At 46.1% G+C, this 15,000-nt stretch overlaps 1 protein-coding gene across 1 annotated transcript in view; it reads right to left on the bottom strand.

Moving 5' to 3' along the window:
- Positions 1 to 9,813: 9,813 nt before the first annotated feature.
- LOC308149831 (xylosyltransferase 1-like) overlaps positions 9,814 to 15,000 on the bottom strand; it is a gene marked incomplete at both ends in the record, with an annotated part of 67,647 nt that continues 62,460 nt past the window's right edge. The window contains 2 exons of the mRNA XM_080522717.1: positions 9,814 to 10,136; positions 12,648 to 12,981. Coding sequence (XP_080378843.1) covers positions 9,814 to 10,136; positions 12,648 to 12,981 — 657 coding nt within the window. The remainder of the gene's footprint in view (positions 10,137 to 12,647; positions 12,982 to 15,000) is intronic.

Consider the following 15,000-nt stretch of genomic DNA (forward strand, 5'->3'; position numbering starts at 1 on the left):
AGACCCATATGCATATTTATGTGATGTATAACTCTTTCAGAATGAAGGACGGTGTCGCAGCATACAGGCCCCCTGCATTCGTTTTCCCATATCTCTTGTTTTCATACGCCTCCCTGTTCACATGGCATGCTCTATCTTGCTTTACAATCACTGTTTATGGACACACATTATACAGTCCTGCATGATGTCTAACAGACTGGGGGGAGGCTGGTGGAGGTCGAAAAATCGGAGGACATCCTCATTTTAACGCACGGAACGGAATGAGGAATGGTAACAAAACACCCGAGTTTGGTTCCCAATTCCTCATTCCGTCCCGTGTGTTACAATGAGCCCGTCCTCCGATTTCCTACCTACCACCAGCCTCCGTTGCATCACATCTGCCCCTTCGACAAAATTGATATTCTGTGCGAGTAAACCCCTTCGTACTAGGACCAAGGTGGAGATAGTGCTTGACTCCATTTTTATTATGGAATATAATCTGTGCAAACGGTCAGGATGATAAATCTGCCGTGGGCGACCGGAAGCCTGTGCTATGCAGCCAGGTGGATTTTGCTGCAGTGGCTAGCGGCTAGCGTCCATTGCTCATTGGTGCAGGCTACATCACCGCCCATTGCAACCTATCACAGCCTACCACACAGCAGAGCATCACAGCCAATATCACAGAACATCACAAAAACAGCACAGCGCAGCACAGTACAGCACAGTACAGTACACACAACCAGGGGAGGCTGGTGGAGGTAGAAATCGGAGGACGGGGCTCATTGGAATGCACGGAACGGAAATGAGGAACACAGTATCGAACACACACATGGTCTGAGCGCTCCACCAGCCTCAACTGTCCACACGAGCACGGCTCCTCCCCGCGTCCCCACAGCCAATGTCCCCCCCCTCAGATCCCCGGGAACATAACTCTCCGTGCTGTCCCCCCCACCCAACCCCCCCCTCTCCCTGCCCCCCTGGTGACAGAAGATCGATGGTGACGGGTGACTTATTTCCAGGGGTATTGATAAGGAAGTGTTGGATGGCACAGGGTGACTATCTCTGCCCGCACCAGTGTGATGACGCATGTGTGTGCAGGAGCCTGTGTTCATCACAGACATGATGACTCCCAGTCAATACAGCCACCAGGATGGCCTTGGGTGGCCTACAGGATTTAGGGGGTGATGTGTGTGTGTGTGTGTGTGTGTGTGTGTGTGTGTGTGTGTGTGTGTGTGTGTGTTTCTGGGGAGGGCGGGGGGGTTAGTTTGTTAAGAAAGCTCATATAGTGCAGTGCAGCCTTAACAATTGCACTTATGTTTATATGCGGTAGGTAATGTACATACACATGTACGTATCATAGGGTACAAATGTCAAAATGTCAGCCTTAATGACAACTCATTGTGCCACCTCTGAATGACATTATAATACCACATTAAATCAATGGCCGTTCAGCTCTCAGGAATAGGATCTGAATAGGAAATGCGCAATTTTCTTTCTGATGTTGCAGTTGTGTGAACTAATTTCCATGTCACGTCGTCCTCCCTCGTCTTGACGAGTCCAAACCACAGTGAGAGGCGAGAGAGAACGTGGCTAGCGAACGCCCACAGTGACGGACGCCCACCGTGCTACAGATTGACAACTCCTGTTCACAGCGTGAAGCGCAAAAGTAGGAGCCGCACAAAATGCAAACACACACACACACACACAAAAATTACAATCAATTACTTTTGCATTCCTAATATTTATTACGTTCTAATTACACCATTTATTAATTATAAGTTCTGATTATCCCATTTATGAAGTTCTTATTCCATGTCTACCATGGGGCGGCTTGCTGTGTGTTATCCTCCGCGGGCCTGTGCCTTTGTAGTTCTGTGCATCGCTGCCCCCTTTGGACGATACTGACCATTCGAAAAAACATATAATATCCTTACATTTTCTAATAGCAGCAAATGCATTTATAGCAGCGATGCATTTATCTATGCAAATATGCAGATACTGTCACATTATTAGAAACGCCTTTGTCTGACAGCGCTCTCCACTAAACGTTCATTATCATGATTGCTGATTGCTCTGTGATTGCTCCTCTTGATTGCAGGTCGTGATTTATCATGGCCGCCCTTTAGTGCTATTTTGAAACTCGATCCCACATACCTGAACCTTTCAACGTAGCCTGCGGTGTGACCTTCTAGGAGAAATATCCAAGTGAGACATCGTTCTCTCAAAGATTGACAGAGGCCCCTCCCTCCCTGCCTGCCTGCGCCCGTCCCTACATGGGGTTAGTGACAGTAAAAGCCTGTCTGCTGCTGCTGGCCCCGGCCACTCACACACCATGTCCCAGCAGGTGTCAGGAGAGACTCCGCTGACGGGACTGAGTGCTCTCTCCTCCGTCTCCCCGATCAATGTGACCATTGACCTTCCGCCCCTGTGACTCCCTCCTAATGGCCTAGTGTTGTTCCCCTCAGCTGTTCGCTGATGTCCTCTGACACTCTTTCGTGTAACGTCACGGAAGGAAAAGGGGGCCCTGCCGTCCCTCCATCCCACCATCCCTCCATCCCTCCTTCTCTCGCTAGCCCCCCACAAGACCCAGTCGCTAGCGTTAGCCTAGCACCCCCCCCCCCCTCTTCTCCACACGTGCCACAGCTCTCTATTCGCTCCAAGACAACGCTAAAATATTTAGTGCTTTCGTTAGGCTAGCTGCATCTCTTGTTCTCTGCCTCCGCCTGGTTGGGGGGTATCGGCTCGTGAAGCCGCAGCCAGATGCTGGAGGGGCCTGGGGTGCTTTTAATCTGATTTGACTCTCCAAGGAGAGGATGTATTTCTCGGGTTGATCAATGGGACGGGTTGCAGCTCTATTCCCCAGTAGCAGGCAGCCAGCAGGAGGGTGGTGGTGGTGGTGGTGGTGGTGGAGGGGGGGGGGGGGGCTTTCAAGTTACAACTGGCCCTGAATGATGATGTCATTATTCGGACTATCGGTGAGCAGATTTCAGGGGGAGATAAGGGACATTACCACCACACCATCGGTGATAAAAGTGAAGCTATTTCCATTTACCACTTTTTACTCTCTGTCTCTCTCTTACTGTCTCTCCCCCCTCTCTCTCTTTCATTCTTTCTCTCTCTCTATTTCTCTCTCTCTCTCTCCCCCCTCTCTTATATCTCCTTCACTCTCTTACCCCTCCCTCTCTCTCTCTCTCTCTCTCTCTCTCTCTCTCTGTCTCTCTCTTACTGTCTCTCCCCCCTCTCTCTCTTTCATTCTTTCTCTCTCTCTATTTCTCTCTCTCTCTCTCTCCCCCCCCTCTCTTATATCTCTTTCACTCTCTTACCCCTCCCTCTCTCTTTCTCCCTTTCTCTCTCCCTCTCTCTCTCTCTCCTCTCCTCTCCTCCTCTACAGTGATAGTACATAATCACACATCATTTATATTTTATAGGCCTGTCTAATGATGTCTGTCTCTCTCTCTGTGAGATAACCCGTTAGGTTAAGGTTCTATTGAGAAGTTTATTGCTTTAGCATCTCAGTGAGTTTCTCTCCTGCATCTGAGGGGACTGGTTAGACTGACGTTTCTTCTATAGAAGATGCCAATATTACTGTTACATTTCAAGCAGACAAGATAATCCGTTTCAAGAGGGTTTTCTCTTGCCCCAAGTGGTACCGCATCACCAGAACATACAGTATCTTACAGAACATTGACTGTCAGAACAAGACTGTCAAAAACAGAATCATTCTGTATTTCGTCTTTGCGGAACCCCTCGAAAACGAGATGGTAACATAATGTATGCACTCACTGCAATATACGTCGCTTTGGATAAAAGCATCAGCTTTATAATATAATTTAAATATATGCCTATATGATATAGGCATATGATTATTAATATACATTTATTTGATAGACACCAGGAGCAGTCACTTATTATTAGTATCTTGCTATCATTTGATGTCAGTATATAGCCTAATCTAAATTGTAATATGTGGCCTAGAAGAGGATTTAGTAGAGTTGCTTTCATCTTCCAGTTATGTTTTGTATGTCCCATATCAAACTTGATATCAGATAGGAATAAAATGCACTGGACTGGATGGGCATGATGTGGCTCCTTGTTTGAAACCCAGATGTGACACCACTACAACACACACTCCTCACAGATGTGACATCATTAAAACACACACTCCTTACAGATGTGACATCCTTACACACAGGCACACACACACACACACACATACCCCCCCCCCCCCCCCACACACACACACACACACACACACACTTTTCCCCCCCGTCACAGTAACCAGGGACTAATTAGCCAGCCTGTTCCCAGGCTCTTGGGACTGAGTGTAGGGATCTGATGGCCTGCAGTGTCCCTTTGATCTGGGTCTGTCAGAGGCTCAGAACGCCATGTGATGGAAGCCCCGGAGGATCACACAGAACAGAACCCCTGTTCTGAAGAGGGGGGGGGGGGGGGTGATCACAGAGAGAGAGGCTCTGGTCAGAGTCAGCCAGACCTCCCTCTACACTACATGTGTCGTCGTTAGTTAGCTACACAGTGGGCCCAAACCAAAGGAAGAGCTGTGTCTATGTTCGTGGTTTCTTATGATCTGCTCCCTTTCTTGTTCCGGCGGCGGGGGTCTATATAGACAGCACATGTGTCTTAGACCATAAAGACACAACTGGAGTCAGTTTCCCGGAAGCTTTCGAGCTAAAGAAACGCCCACTCCTCCCCCCCCAGCAGTCCAGCAAAGTTCTTCATTGAACAAATCGTGTTCTTCCACAAACAGAAGATTGACCTGCAAATATTGATTTACAATTATAAGCCTCTCGCGGCTTTGCGGCTTGGTTTGTCGGGAGAAATGAAGTGCTGCTTAAGCTACGAAGCTTTCGGGAAACGGACTACAGTATCTGTCTCTGATAGCAACCCATGGACATGATGTCTGGGCTGGCTGTGGGTGTTTATGATAGGGCCGGTTTCACAGACAAGGCTTAAGCCTAGTCCTGGACTAAATCACACTTTCAATGTAAAATCTCCATTGAAGATGTTTTTTAGTCTAGGACTAGGCTTAAGCCTTGTCTGTGAAACCGGCCCTAAATGTTTTGAAAGTACATGTACATGTAACAGGCGTCACTCTGCCGCAAACGGCATTGTTTCCTGGCGTCCCAGCTCACAGGAGTCCTGCGCCATCTTCCATCGCTCCGTCCGGTTCAGTCCAGTCCAGACCAGTTCCTGTAAAACTCTCCAGACCTCCAGAGGAGGTGTGACAACAAAGTGATTTGGTGGTATGGCGTGAGACTAGCAACCATGTGCATGCATAATGTTCGGTTTGGTAAGAATCTCTCTTCTTATCCACCTCATTTTTCTGGTTTTCTGCTCGAAATGACATGCCCACAGTGAATATAGAATATCTCCACAATCACAAGGGCCTTCATAATGATCTTGTTATCAAATGAAAGCTAACACCTGTGGGGTGGCTGTAGAAGTGTCAGAATCAAAATCTATGTTACTGTGTCAGAGTAAATAGAGCTAGAACATTATAAAACATCTCAAATTCAGTCTCCGCCTAAAAAAACAACAGCTTTTACAGTGAATATCACCTTGGAAACCTGATAACCAAGCCCAAATCATCTAGGAATCAGTACTCCAGGGTCTTATTAGTACTTGTGCCAAAGTTGATGCTAGTAATGTGAGCAAATGCAACTTTGTACCTGTTTTAGTACAGGTATGTTTAGGCGGACACCTATATGTTTAGGCCATTTGGAGATATGTTGGCACCATCTTTGACCTTTGACCTTTCTCATGTATCAGATTTCTTTTTTTTTTCTTTTTTTTTTCTCCTTTTTTTTGAGTTGGCCGACCAATGGTATGGAAATTTGGCGTTGAAACCGGACATGACACATTCTCCAGTTGGAAAAAACTGGATGTGACTTAGGCCGTGTTTACCGTCTCTGGAAAAAAATGGTGGCATCGTATAGCATGCAAAGTTGTGAAAAAATGTGATATCGATGAAGAGAATTGATCGAGGTAAACTCTTTATATCACTTCGGATCCCCATGGGGGTCCGTGGATATAAAGAGGCTTTAGCACATTGCTACTTTTACAACTGATGATGTCAGGTTAATGATTTGGTTGTCATGGAAAACGTGTGGTAACAACTGAATGTACCCACACTTAACAACGCCACCGGTTTTGTCTCATTAAGCAACAATACTGAGAGGATGAAGCCATAGTAAACACTACAGCGACTTCCAACAGTGTCATCAACTAATTATGGAGTAATTAGACTGTTGGTTTTCATGTAGTAAAATGCACTAATGACTATTTAAACTTATAAAAAAAGACTTATGAAAGACGTGTCATAAGGCCTATAGTGCTGTCATTAACACAAGGAAACAATTGTCAAGATAATTATCCTTACGTATCCAACTTAAAATAGATAAGTGAAATAATTAAGACGTGAACGAAAATAGATCCAGAGAGATTTTTTTTATTTCAAAAAGCAGTCAGAGAAAAAAATGAACCAACCCAAAAAAAAAAAAAAAAAAAAAAGCCAAAAGACAGAAGGCATGATCTATACAACAGCTGACATATTTTTTGGTGTTACAGTATTCATCCAATCACATTGACTCTTCCTGTTTTTTTTTGTTGTAAAAAGTAAAAACAACCATATACCGACTTGTATTGATGGACAGAAAGTTGACAGAGTTCCTTAGACAGGAGGAGTATAGATAGCTAAGGCACAGAGTTTCCCCAGAAACTTTGGGAAACGTTTGGACTCAGAGAAGTTTGTGCAACAGTTGCTCAACAATACATTCCAGCAAGAGAACAACAATCTGGCATGAGATTCTCTGAAAGGCGAAATACAGTAATATTAAAAGCTTCCCCAAATTAGTCCTTTAACTCATCAGACATCTGTCAAAAACACTGAAACAGGTTATGTACCTAAATCACTCTGTGTGCCAAAACTAGCAACACAATCTATTCTTATGATTCCCCCTTCGATATTATCGTTCCACCACGTCAGTATTTACATACAATTAGTTTTAAACATCTTCTCAATACAAAATACTTATGTACATTTTCTTCATTTTTAATCATTTGTAACAAAATAGTGACTTTCACATACGAGTTACATATTCACTTCATTTCTTCTTGATCATTGTATGGATGAACTAAGGATGTTGTGTGAAGTGTTTGTCTCAGGTTGTCATGGCACTGCCAAGAAAGAGAAGGAATATACTGTATTTAGCTACTATGTCGATTGCGGCTGACTTTAAGAGGCTATCTTGTCTTTTACCACCCCGACAACACAAACAACCTGGGATGGTGATTGACAGGAGTGATATAGGAGTGATACCTCTTAGGATAGATAGATACATCACAACAGAGAGGTAAGGTGAACTTGCCATTGATTACCACTATCTTAATTGAAACATTCACTTCACACATTTAACAGCTAAATGATGCTGACAATCACAGATTGAACTCTTAATTGCAATCAAATTAGGTTGTGAATGAAGCCAAAACGAAAACAAATGATGGATAATATCATTGTGATTGTAGCATAGTGTGCTATAGTACCCACGATGCAATGCCAGGGGCACAGAGTGTATGTTTGAACTGAGATAGATTGTTTCGGATGGCGGCAAAAGCACAGAAAAATCAGTGAAATCATAAACACCAGGTGCCAATTCAATAGGTAAGTCATTTTTCCTTAATTAAAGATACAAGATAATATCCACTTTTTTGTTACATTTTGTCACAGCATGAACATCATCATTATCATCATCATCACTAATATCCTGGGACTTGACAAGGACCAAATAGGAAATGTAACACCACAACGCACATTTTTGTCCGACCAGTTTCTCCACAGTAACACCTATCCTATTTTGTGGGAGTGTTTTTGTTCTTTTCTAACTTCTCTGTTTGGTGAGGATGTCAGGAAGCTGACCTCTCGGTCCTGGGTGCTTCCTCCTGTGATGTGCTTGGCAAATAGCCAAGTAGAAACCAGACAAGTAGATCTATTTAGACGACACTGACACAGTTGGCCAAAGAAAGGTACAGGTTCTGGGGCGTTGTAGGCCTTTGTAAATAAAGGCAGCTTTTCTTTACAAAAAATATTTATCGAGCTGCCAAGGCAGCGACGTTGTAGTAATTTAGTCATTGACTAAAAATATCTGTATTTATATAAACTTATAAATAAATAGCAACTTGTGGACTCACTCCCATTCACACAATAATAATTTTGAGGCATTTTTTCTTTTTCATACTTGCAACATAAAGTGTCATTTGAAACAAATTAACGAATTTTGAAAACAAAGACAGAACAAAAAAAAAAGCTTGAGAAATTCATTTTCTATGAAAGCACAGCTGATATACTTTCATTTCAAGTTTCAGGCAGTCTGCGGAAAGAACCAGGAGGTCAGAACACACAGTAGTCATCTAGTCTCTCCAATACCCTTCAGTACAGCTGGGCTATTTTCAGCCGAGTAAAAACGATTGGAACATTGAAGGTAGAAATACATTATCTACTGTAGAACAGTGATAACACGAAAAATCCTGTCACCATCTATTCAACTTCAAAATATCCTCGCGTTTTCACCGTTCTGAATAAGCCCCTGATCTAGAGATACAGATGACCCAACACAGGGCTGAGTCGCCTGCTCCTTCACACACGTCTGACGCCCTGCCTTCCTCCTGTTCAGGCACTGAAAGCCATTGGGTAACGCTGTGCTGTCATAACATCATCACGCACACACACAACGATTCAGGCAAGGAAGTGAGTTTTCATACCATAAATATCTCGGCGGCACCTCTGAGGTCGTGGGTCAGTTGAGAGTCGAGACTCATTATGCAGTCTTCATAATGCCCAAAACAACCATTTTATGTCAATTAAAAAAAACCTTCACAAATACTCCAAAACACTTTTTGACATTATGTGCCATATATATGTTCCATTTGTTTCATATCATACTCTTCTATAGGATCATTTAGCATCGTTTCGGAGTGTCTATGAATGCTTACCCTCTTACCTTTAGGATATTATGAAAACTGTTAACACCAGGGCAGGCTGGTGTAGGCCGGAGTCGGAGTACGGGCTCCATTGTGGAATGGAACGGAATGAGGACGCCTGTTTGATGCCGTCCCTCATTCCGTTCCATGCCTTACAATGAGCCTGTCCTCCACCAGCCTCCCCTGCTTAACACAGGTGTCTCTACAACAGTACCAGAGGTCTCTAACTCTCTAGAGATCCAGGCCACGGAGGCCTTGTAGAGCAGATCTTGTTGGTCCACTACCAGTGTCAACTACCCTGTTCCACTCAAATGGCACACTGATCCCTACGAAGTCCGCTTCTATTGACCAGAAACAATTGATATAGCAATCTGGTCAACAGTAGCGCGCTTCATGGTGACTAGGGTGTCATTTGAGACACAGACTCAGACTCTGACTTCACAAGTGCTCTTTAATTCAGCAGTAGACTAGACGGCCTAGGCGCTCGGCAACGCAACGCTTGTCTCTGTGTCAGAGACGGCATCAATCAGTCGCCGTAGAAACAGCGACGAGATTCAATGGAAGATACGTTAGGAAACAGAAACTGCAAAGCCGGCACTGCAAAGAGGAACGCGCGTATGCAAGGAGCGACTGCCCACAGAACCCTCCCCCTCACTTTCTCCTCCTCTTTCAACCTTCAGAGAAAAATCTAAAGACTTCCTTCTTTTTCATCCGCGACGACAGAGAAAACCCGAGGGGAAAAAAGAAAGAAAGAAAGAAAATAAACATAAAAATAAATTACTCAAAATAAAATAAGACTTTTCCAGCAGAGTGGCCTCCCGTCCAGCGGAGGCGCTGTTGCTACCTGATGCGTCCGTCGGCGCGCGGCGGGATGAGCTGGGACTTGGGGTCGGGGCTGAGGGAGCTCCAGGGGGTCTTAGCGCAGAGCTGCATGACGGGACAGGCGGTGGGCCCCGTGGCGCAGATGTCCCCGGCCTCCCAGAGCTCGGCCACGAGGCTGTCTACCCAGCGCTCGAGCTCTGGGCCCGTGAGGGCGGCGTTCCGCTTGGCCTGCTCCACCTGGCCCAGGTGGACGGGGATGTTGAGGACGGGGTTGAGGCCGTGGAAACTCTGTTCCATGTAGCTGTTCTTGGCCGGACCATTGTGGAGCCTCAGAGTGTCCTCTGGGGGGGGGGGGGGGGGGGGGAGGGGGGAGGGGGGGGGGTGAGGGAGGGGGGGGGGGGAGGGTTTTTGATAGAGGGACAAAAACACGAGGGTTAGATTTCAGGGGGTGCTTTCTCCTAGTAGGCTACTTGTAAAATGAACAGATGACACAGAGATAAGTGACGGAATTGGATTTTGCTGCCTGAAGGTACAGACTTCAGTTGTGACTCGTGTTTTTATTTTTTTTCAGGACATGCTGCCTTTGATTTTACTCACAGCCAATCTACTTATTTAGATCAAATGGATTTCCTTTGGGGTATGACGCAAAGTGGGAGCAAAACGTACTCGGCGGCCCCTGTCTAGGGTTTCTTACATTCTAACGGTTAGGAGCTAGCCACAGAAGGGGGCCAGGGGAGGCTGGTGGAGGTAGAAATCGGAGGACGTGCTCATTGTAACGCATGGGACGGAATGAGGAATGGTATCAAACACATGAATCAAACACATGTGTTTGATACCGTTCCTCATTCCGTCCCATGCGTTACAATGAGCCCGTCCTCCGATTTCCACCCCCGCCAGCCTCCCCTGGCCCCTTCTGTGGCTAGCTCGGTTAGGCTAGCCCTTGGTTGGGAGGAGACCAGACTAGAGAGAGAGAGAGAGACCACCTCCTCCTCGTCCCTCAAACCCAACACCCTCCACCCTGAAGGTAAAGCTGTACATTCCTCAGCCCCCCTCACACCCGGGCGCTAGCCAGTCCCCTCTCAGCGTGGCTATTGTACCCTAGCTTCTCCCTCCGCCCGCCTCACACCGCTCGCACCCAGACGTGATGCTGATGTCAGCACTCTTCATGACAGAGATGCAGTCAGACACTGGGTGTACTGCCAGGCTAGGCTGAGGCTGCCCGCGCCGTGCCAACTCTGCTGTGGCAGGGGTGTTTGTGCGTCTGTGTGTGTGTGTGTGTGTGTGTACGGTGCCAGCATTAAGCCAGGGTGAAAACCCACACCATAAACTTTTACTAGCGCTACGTGTAGGAGGAAGACCTGGAGTCGTTCGTGGTCGTAAATTACGGGCAGGCTGGAAGGGACAGGCCATGGCTGCAGAATTTCATACCCTACCATCAGGAGGAAGGACCTATCAGAGACATGGACACGCATTCTACTGTACTAAAACCTAAAGGTTGTGTCCTCAGCAGGGGAGGCTGGTGGAGGTAGGAATCAGAGGACGGGCTCGTTGTAATACACGGACCGGAATGAGGAACGGTGTCAAACACGTGTGTTGTACTAAAATGGCAGAGACGACTGAATGTATTTTAAATATGTAAAAAAAAAACATGAATTTTTCAATACATTCTTACCAGTCTAACCCTGTCACCTGGGGGAGGTGTACCTTTCGGAAATGAAAACTTTTTGGTGACTGACTTTCATAAGTAGCTCAAAGGTCATAAATGTAGCCTCATTTTCTGGGTGAAAATGAGATGAGAGAGAGAAAACAACACGTTGGAGGCGTATATTTGGCATTCTGATTGCGCCTGACAAGCACTTAGAGGATTGGATGAAAGCGTATTAAATAACGCGCCACGCGACGTCCCGAGTCCCATCAACGAGGGCTTACGACTGAAATCGAAAGCAAACAAACAAACCAAAAACACTCATGAACAACTGATGAATATTTTAGTGGCCTCAAACACTCAAACACTCTCGCAATAGTCCAAATCCCAGGGCGAGTCAAGGCGAAACCCCGACACTATTTTATTCATTCTCTCCATAATTGAACAGCGTCTGCGCGATTATGAACAGAACAGAGCCTGTGATTAAACGGAAAACGAAAAAGATTTTGCACTCGTGTGACTTTCAGAGCGAGTGATTACTATGGTCCTTCACAATGGAGGGCCGGTCCCTTATCCATACTGCAGACAGATTGATTTAATAGTACCATTGTTTCAGTGTCAAGGGCTGGGATATGCCGTTGTTTAACATTCTGTGTAGTATATGACCAACACAAGAGGGTTGTTATTAACATTCTGTGTAGTATATGACCAACACAAGAGGGTTGTTATTAACATTCTGTGTAGTATATGACCAACACAAGAGGGTTGTTATTAAGGGGGACTCTGAGACAGACAACTGGGGCCCTGCTACAGCTTCCAGGGCTGATTAGAATCAATCATGGTGGCTTCTATAATGTGTGTGTGTGTGTGTGTGTGTGTGTATATGTGTGTGTGTGTATATGTGTGTGTGTGTGTGTGTGTGTGTGTGTATGTGTGTGTGTGTGTGAGTGAGTGAGTGTACGTGTATGACATTGACATATGTGTGTGTGTGTGTGTGTGTGTGTGTGCGTGTGTGTGTGTGTGTGTGTGCGCGTGTGTGTGTACGTGAGTGTGTATGACGTGAGTGTGCCGTGTATGACATTGACATATGTGTGTGTACGTGTGTGTATGAAACTGACCTACGTGTGTGTATGTGAGTGTGTGTACGTATGTGTGCTGTGTACGACACTCTTTCGTTTTGGTTCTCCGCCGCGCCCCCCCTCCTCACCTTGCCGGATGGCCTGATGTTTACTGTACGCCAGCGGGGCGATGAGGAAGCGGGTCTCGGCCACGGGGCTCCAGTGGTGCAGGATGCGTACGGTCCACACCCCCGGCCGGAGGGGCTGGTTCAGGGGGGGCCGGTAGTGGGTGTACTCCGCGCTGGCGTCGATCAGGATGTCGTAGGTGGCGGCGATGACGTTGGTGGGGTCCACCCAGACCACGGTGACGGTGACGTTGGCCCCTTTGCTCCAGCGCTGCATGCCCACCGTCTCCTCCATGGGGCCCATCAGACCCCCGAAGTTGCGGAACAGACGCTCCTTGGCGTCCCACTCCGTCCCGATCTGGAGAGAGAGACAGAGAGAGAGAGAGAGTGTGAGACAGAGAGAGAGTGAGACAGACAGAGAGAGAAAGAGAGAGAGAGTGAGACAGAGAGAGAGACAGAGAGAGTGAGACAGAGAGAGAGGGAGAGACAGACAGAGAGAGAGAGAGAGAGAGTGAGACAGACAGAGAGAGAGAGAGACTGCAATTAGTTCACTGTATCTAAAATTGGTTGGTGCAACAGCATAATGTACGTTATGCATACATCCCTATCTGACCCATTTGGAAATGAGAAAATTAGGTTGAACGTTAATTTGCATAATGTCAAGGGAAATACTAGTCCTTAGAAAATATCCACCCTCTTTCTCCTCCTCTAGATTCAGCACAGCTTGAATGTTTCATGTTTCATGTGTACATTCTGTGTAAGGCTTTCCAGTGTGTGTGCGCTTATGGTTTGGTGTCACTTCTTTCTGTGGCGACGTGAGGACTGGTGTTGCAACTTCCTGCCTGGTCGATACGGGAGACAGGCTGACGCAGCAGTGTGTGTACGTGTGTGAGTGAACACCTCGGATATATCCCCCGCGGGACACGGATCAATCTATTGCCCAAACAAACGACTGAGAGATAAAGAGAGAGGGAGGGAGGGATAGAGGGTGTGAACGAGAGAGACAGAGAGAGAGATATAATGAGGGAAGGAGGAAAGGTGTGAGAGGGAGAGAGAGAGAGATAGAGAGAAAGAGAGACAGAGATAGAGAGAGAGAGAGAGAGAGAGAGAGAGAAAAAGAGCATAGAGAGATTCAGAGATAGAGAGAGAGACAGAGAGAGACAGATGTCTGAAGTGTTAGGAGAAATGTGAGAAGGATGAGAGGGATGAGGGCTTAGTGATGTGCTCATCCTTCCACCAGCTGATTAACACAATTCTCCTCCGATCAATGGCTGACTGGAAGACTGTCTATATTAGGCTGAGTGAGAAGTGAGAAGTCTACTTGTATAAATAGACACTCTTCAGAGAAATTAGTGTGTTTGTGTGTGGAGTGTGTGTGTGTGTATATGTGCGCGTATGTGCGCGCGCGTGTGTGTGTGCGTGTGTGTGTGTGTGTGCGTGGTCATGTGTGCGTGTGTGTGTGCGTGCGCTTGTGTGTGCCTGTGTGTGTGTGTGTGTGTACTGTTACGCTATAGAGAGTCCATCAGAGATGCTACTAATTCATTCTCAACGTGAGTATACAAGAGTATTGCTCTTTGGCACATAGACTGCAGATTGATTGGCTGCGGTCTAATTCCTGAATGCCTCGGTCTGAAATCAAAACCTATTGACTGAGGGATCCAGCAGTAATCCACTGGTAGGAGACTGCTGTCTGCCAGACACCCCGTGAAAACGATGCTCTGTATGAGCTCTGGGTGAGAGATACATTGCTCTGGGTGAGAGATACATTGCCTTCAGGAAGTATTCACCCCCTGGACTTTTTCCATTATTTTGTTGGTGCTACAACCTGACTTTAAAAATACAATTTAATTGAATGTTCTAGAATTGAGTCCATCTCTGTGGCAAGGATAATAGTTAATGTACTTTTGGAATCTCTGATGTGCCTAGTAATCAATAGCACACTGTGTGGATCACGGTGTCATTACAGACTGAATCCATTTTAAAGTCAGGTTGTAACACAACAATATGCATGGAGGTTACAAGGGGGGGTGAATGCTTACTGAAAGCACAGGACATGCATCAAGATGGACACAATAACAGTTAGAACTCATGGTCAACTACATCCATTCATGGAAGATTAACCCCTTGGATTACATATAAATTAAGAAAAAATAAATAAAAATAATATATGTATATATATATATAGTGAAAACTCCTCATTGAATACGTTCCAGGTTTCTCGGATTGGAATGATCTGGATTGATGTTGGACAGGTAACTGGAGGGTTAGACAGGTAACTGGAGGAGCCAGCTGTAGCAGTCCGGGTTAGCGAGCGGTCAGGGAGGGATTAACTCCTGACCCAGCTCAGGTTCAGCCTTTGAGTTTACGACCTTTACTC

The sequence above is a fragment of the Nansenia antarctica genome (assembly GCF_963989245.1).
Source record: "Nansenia antarctica genome assembly, chromosome: 2".
NCBI lineage: Eukaryota > Metazoa > Chordata > Actinopteri > Argentiniformes > Microstomatidae > Nansenia > Nansenia antarctica.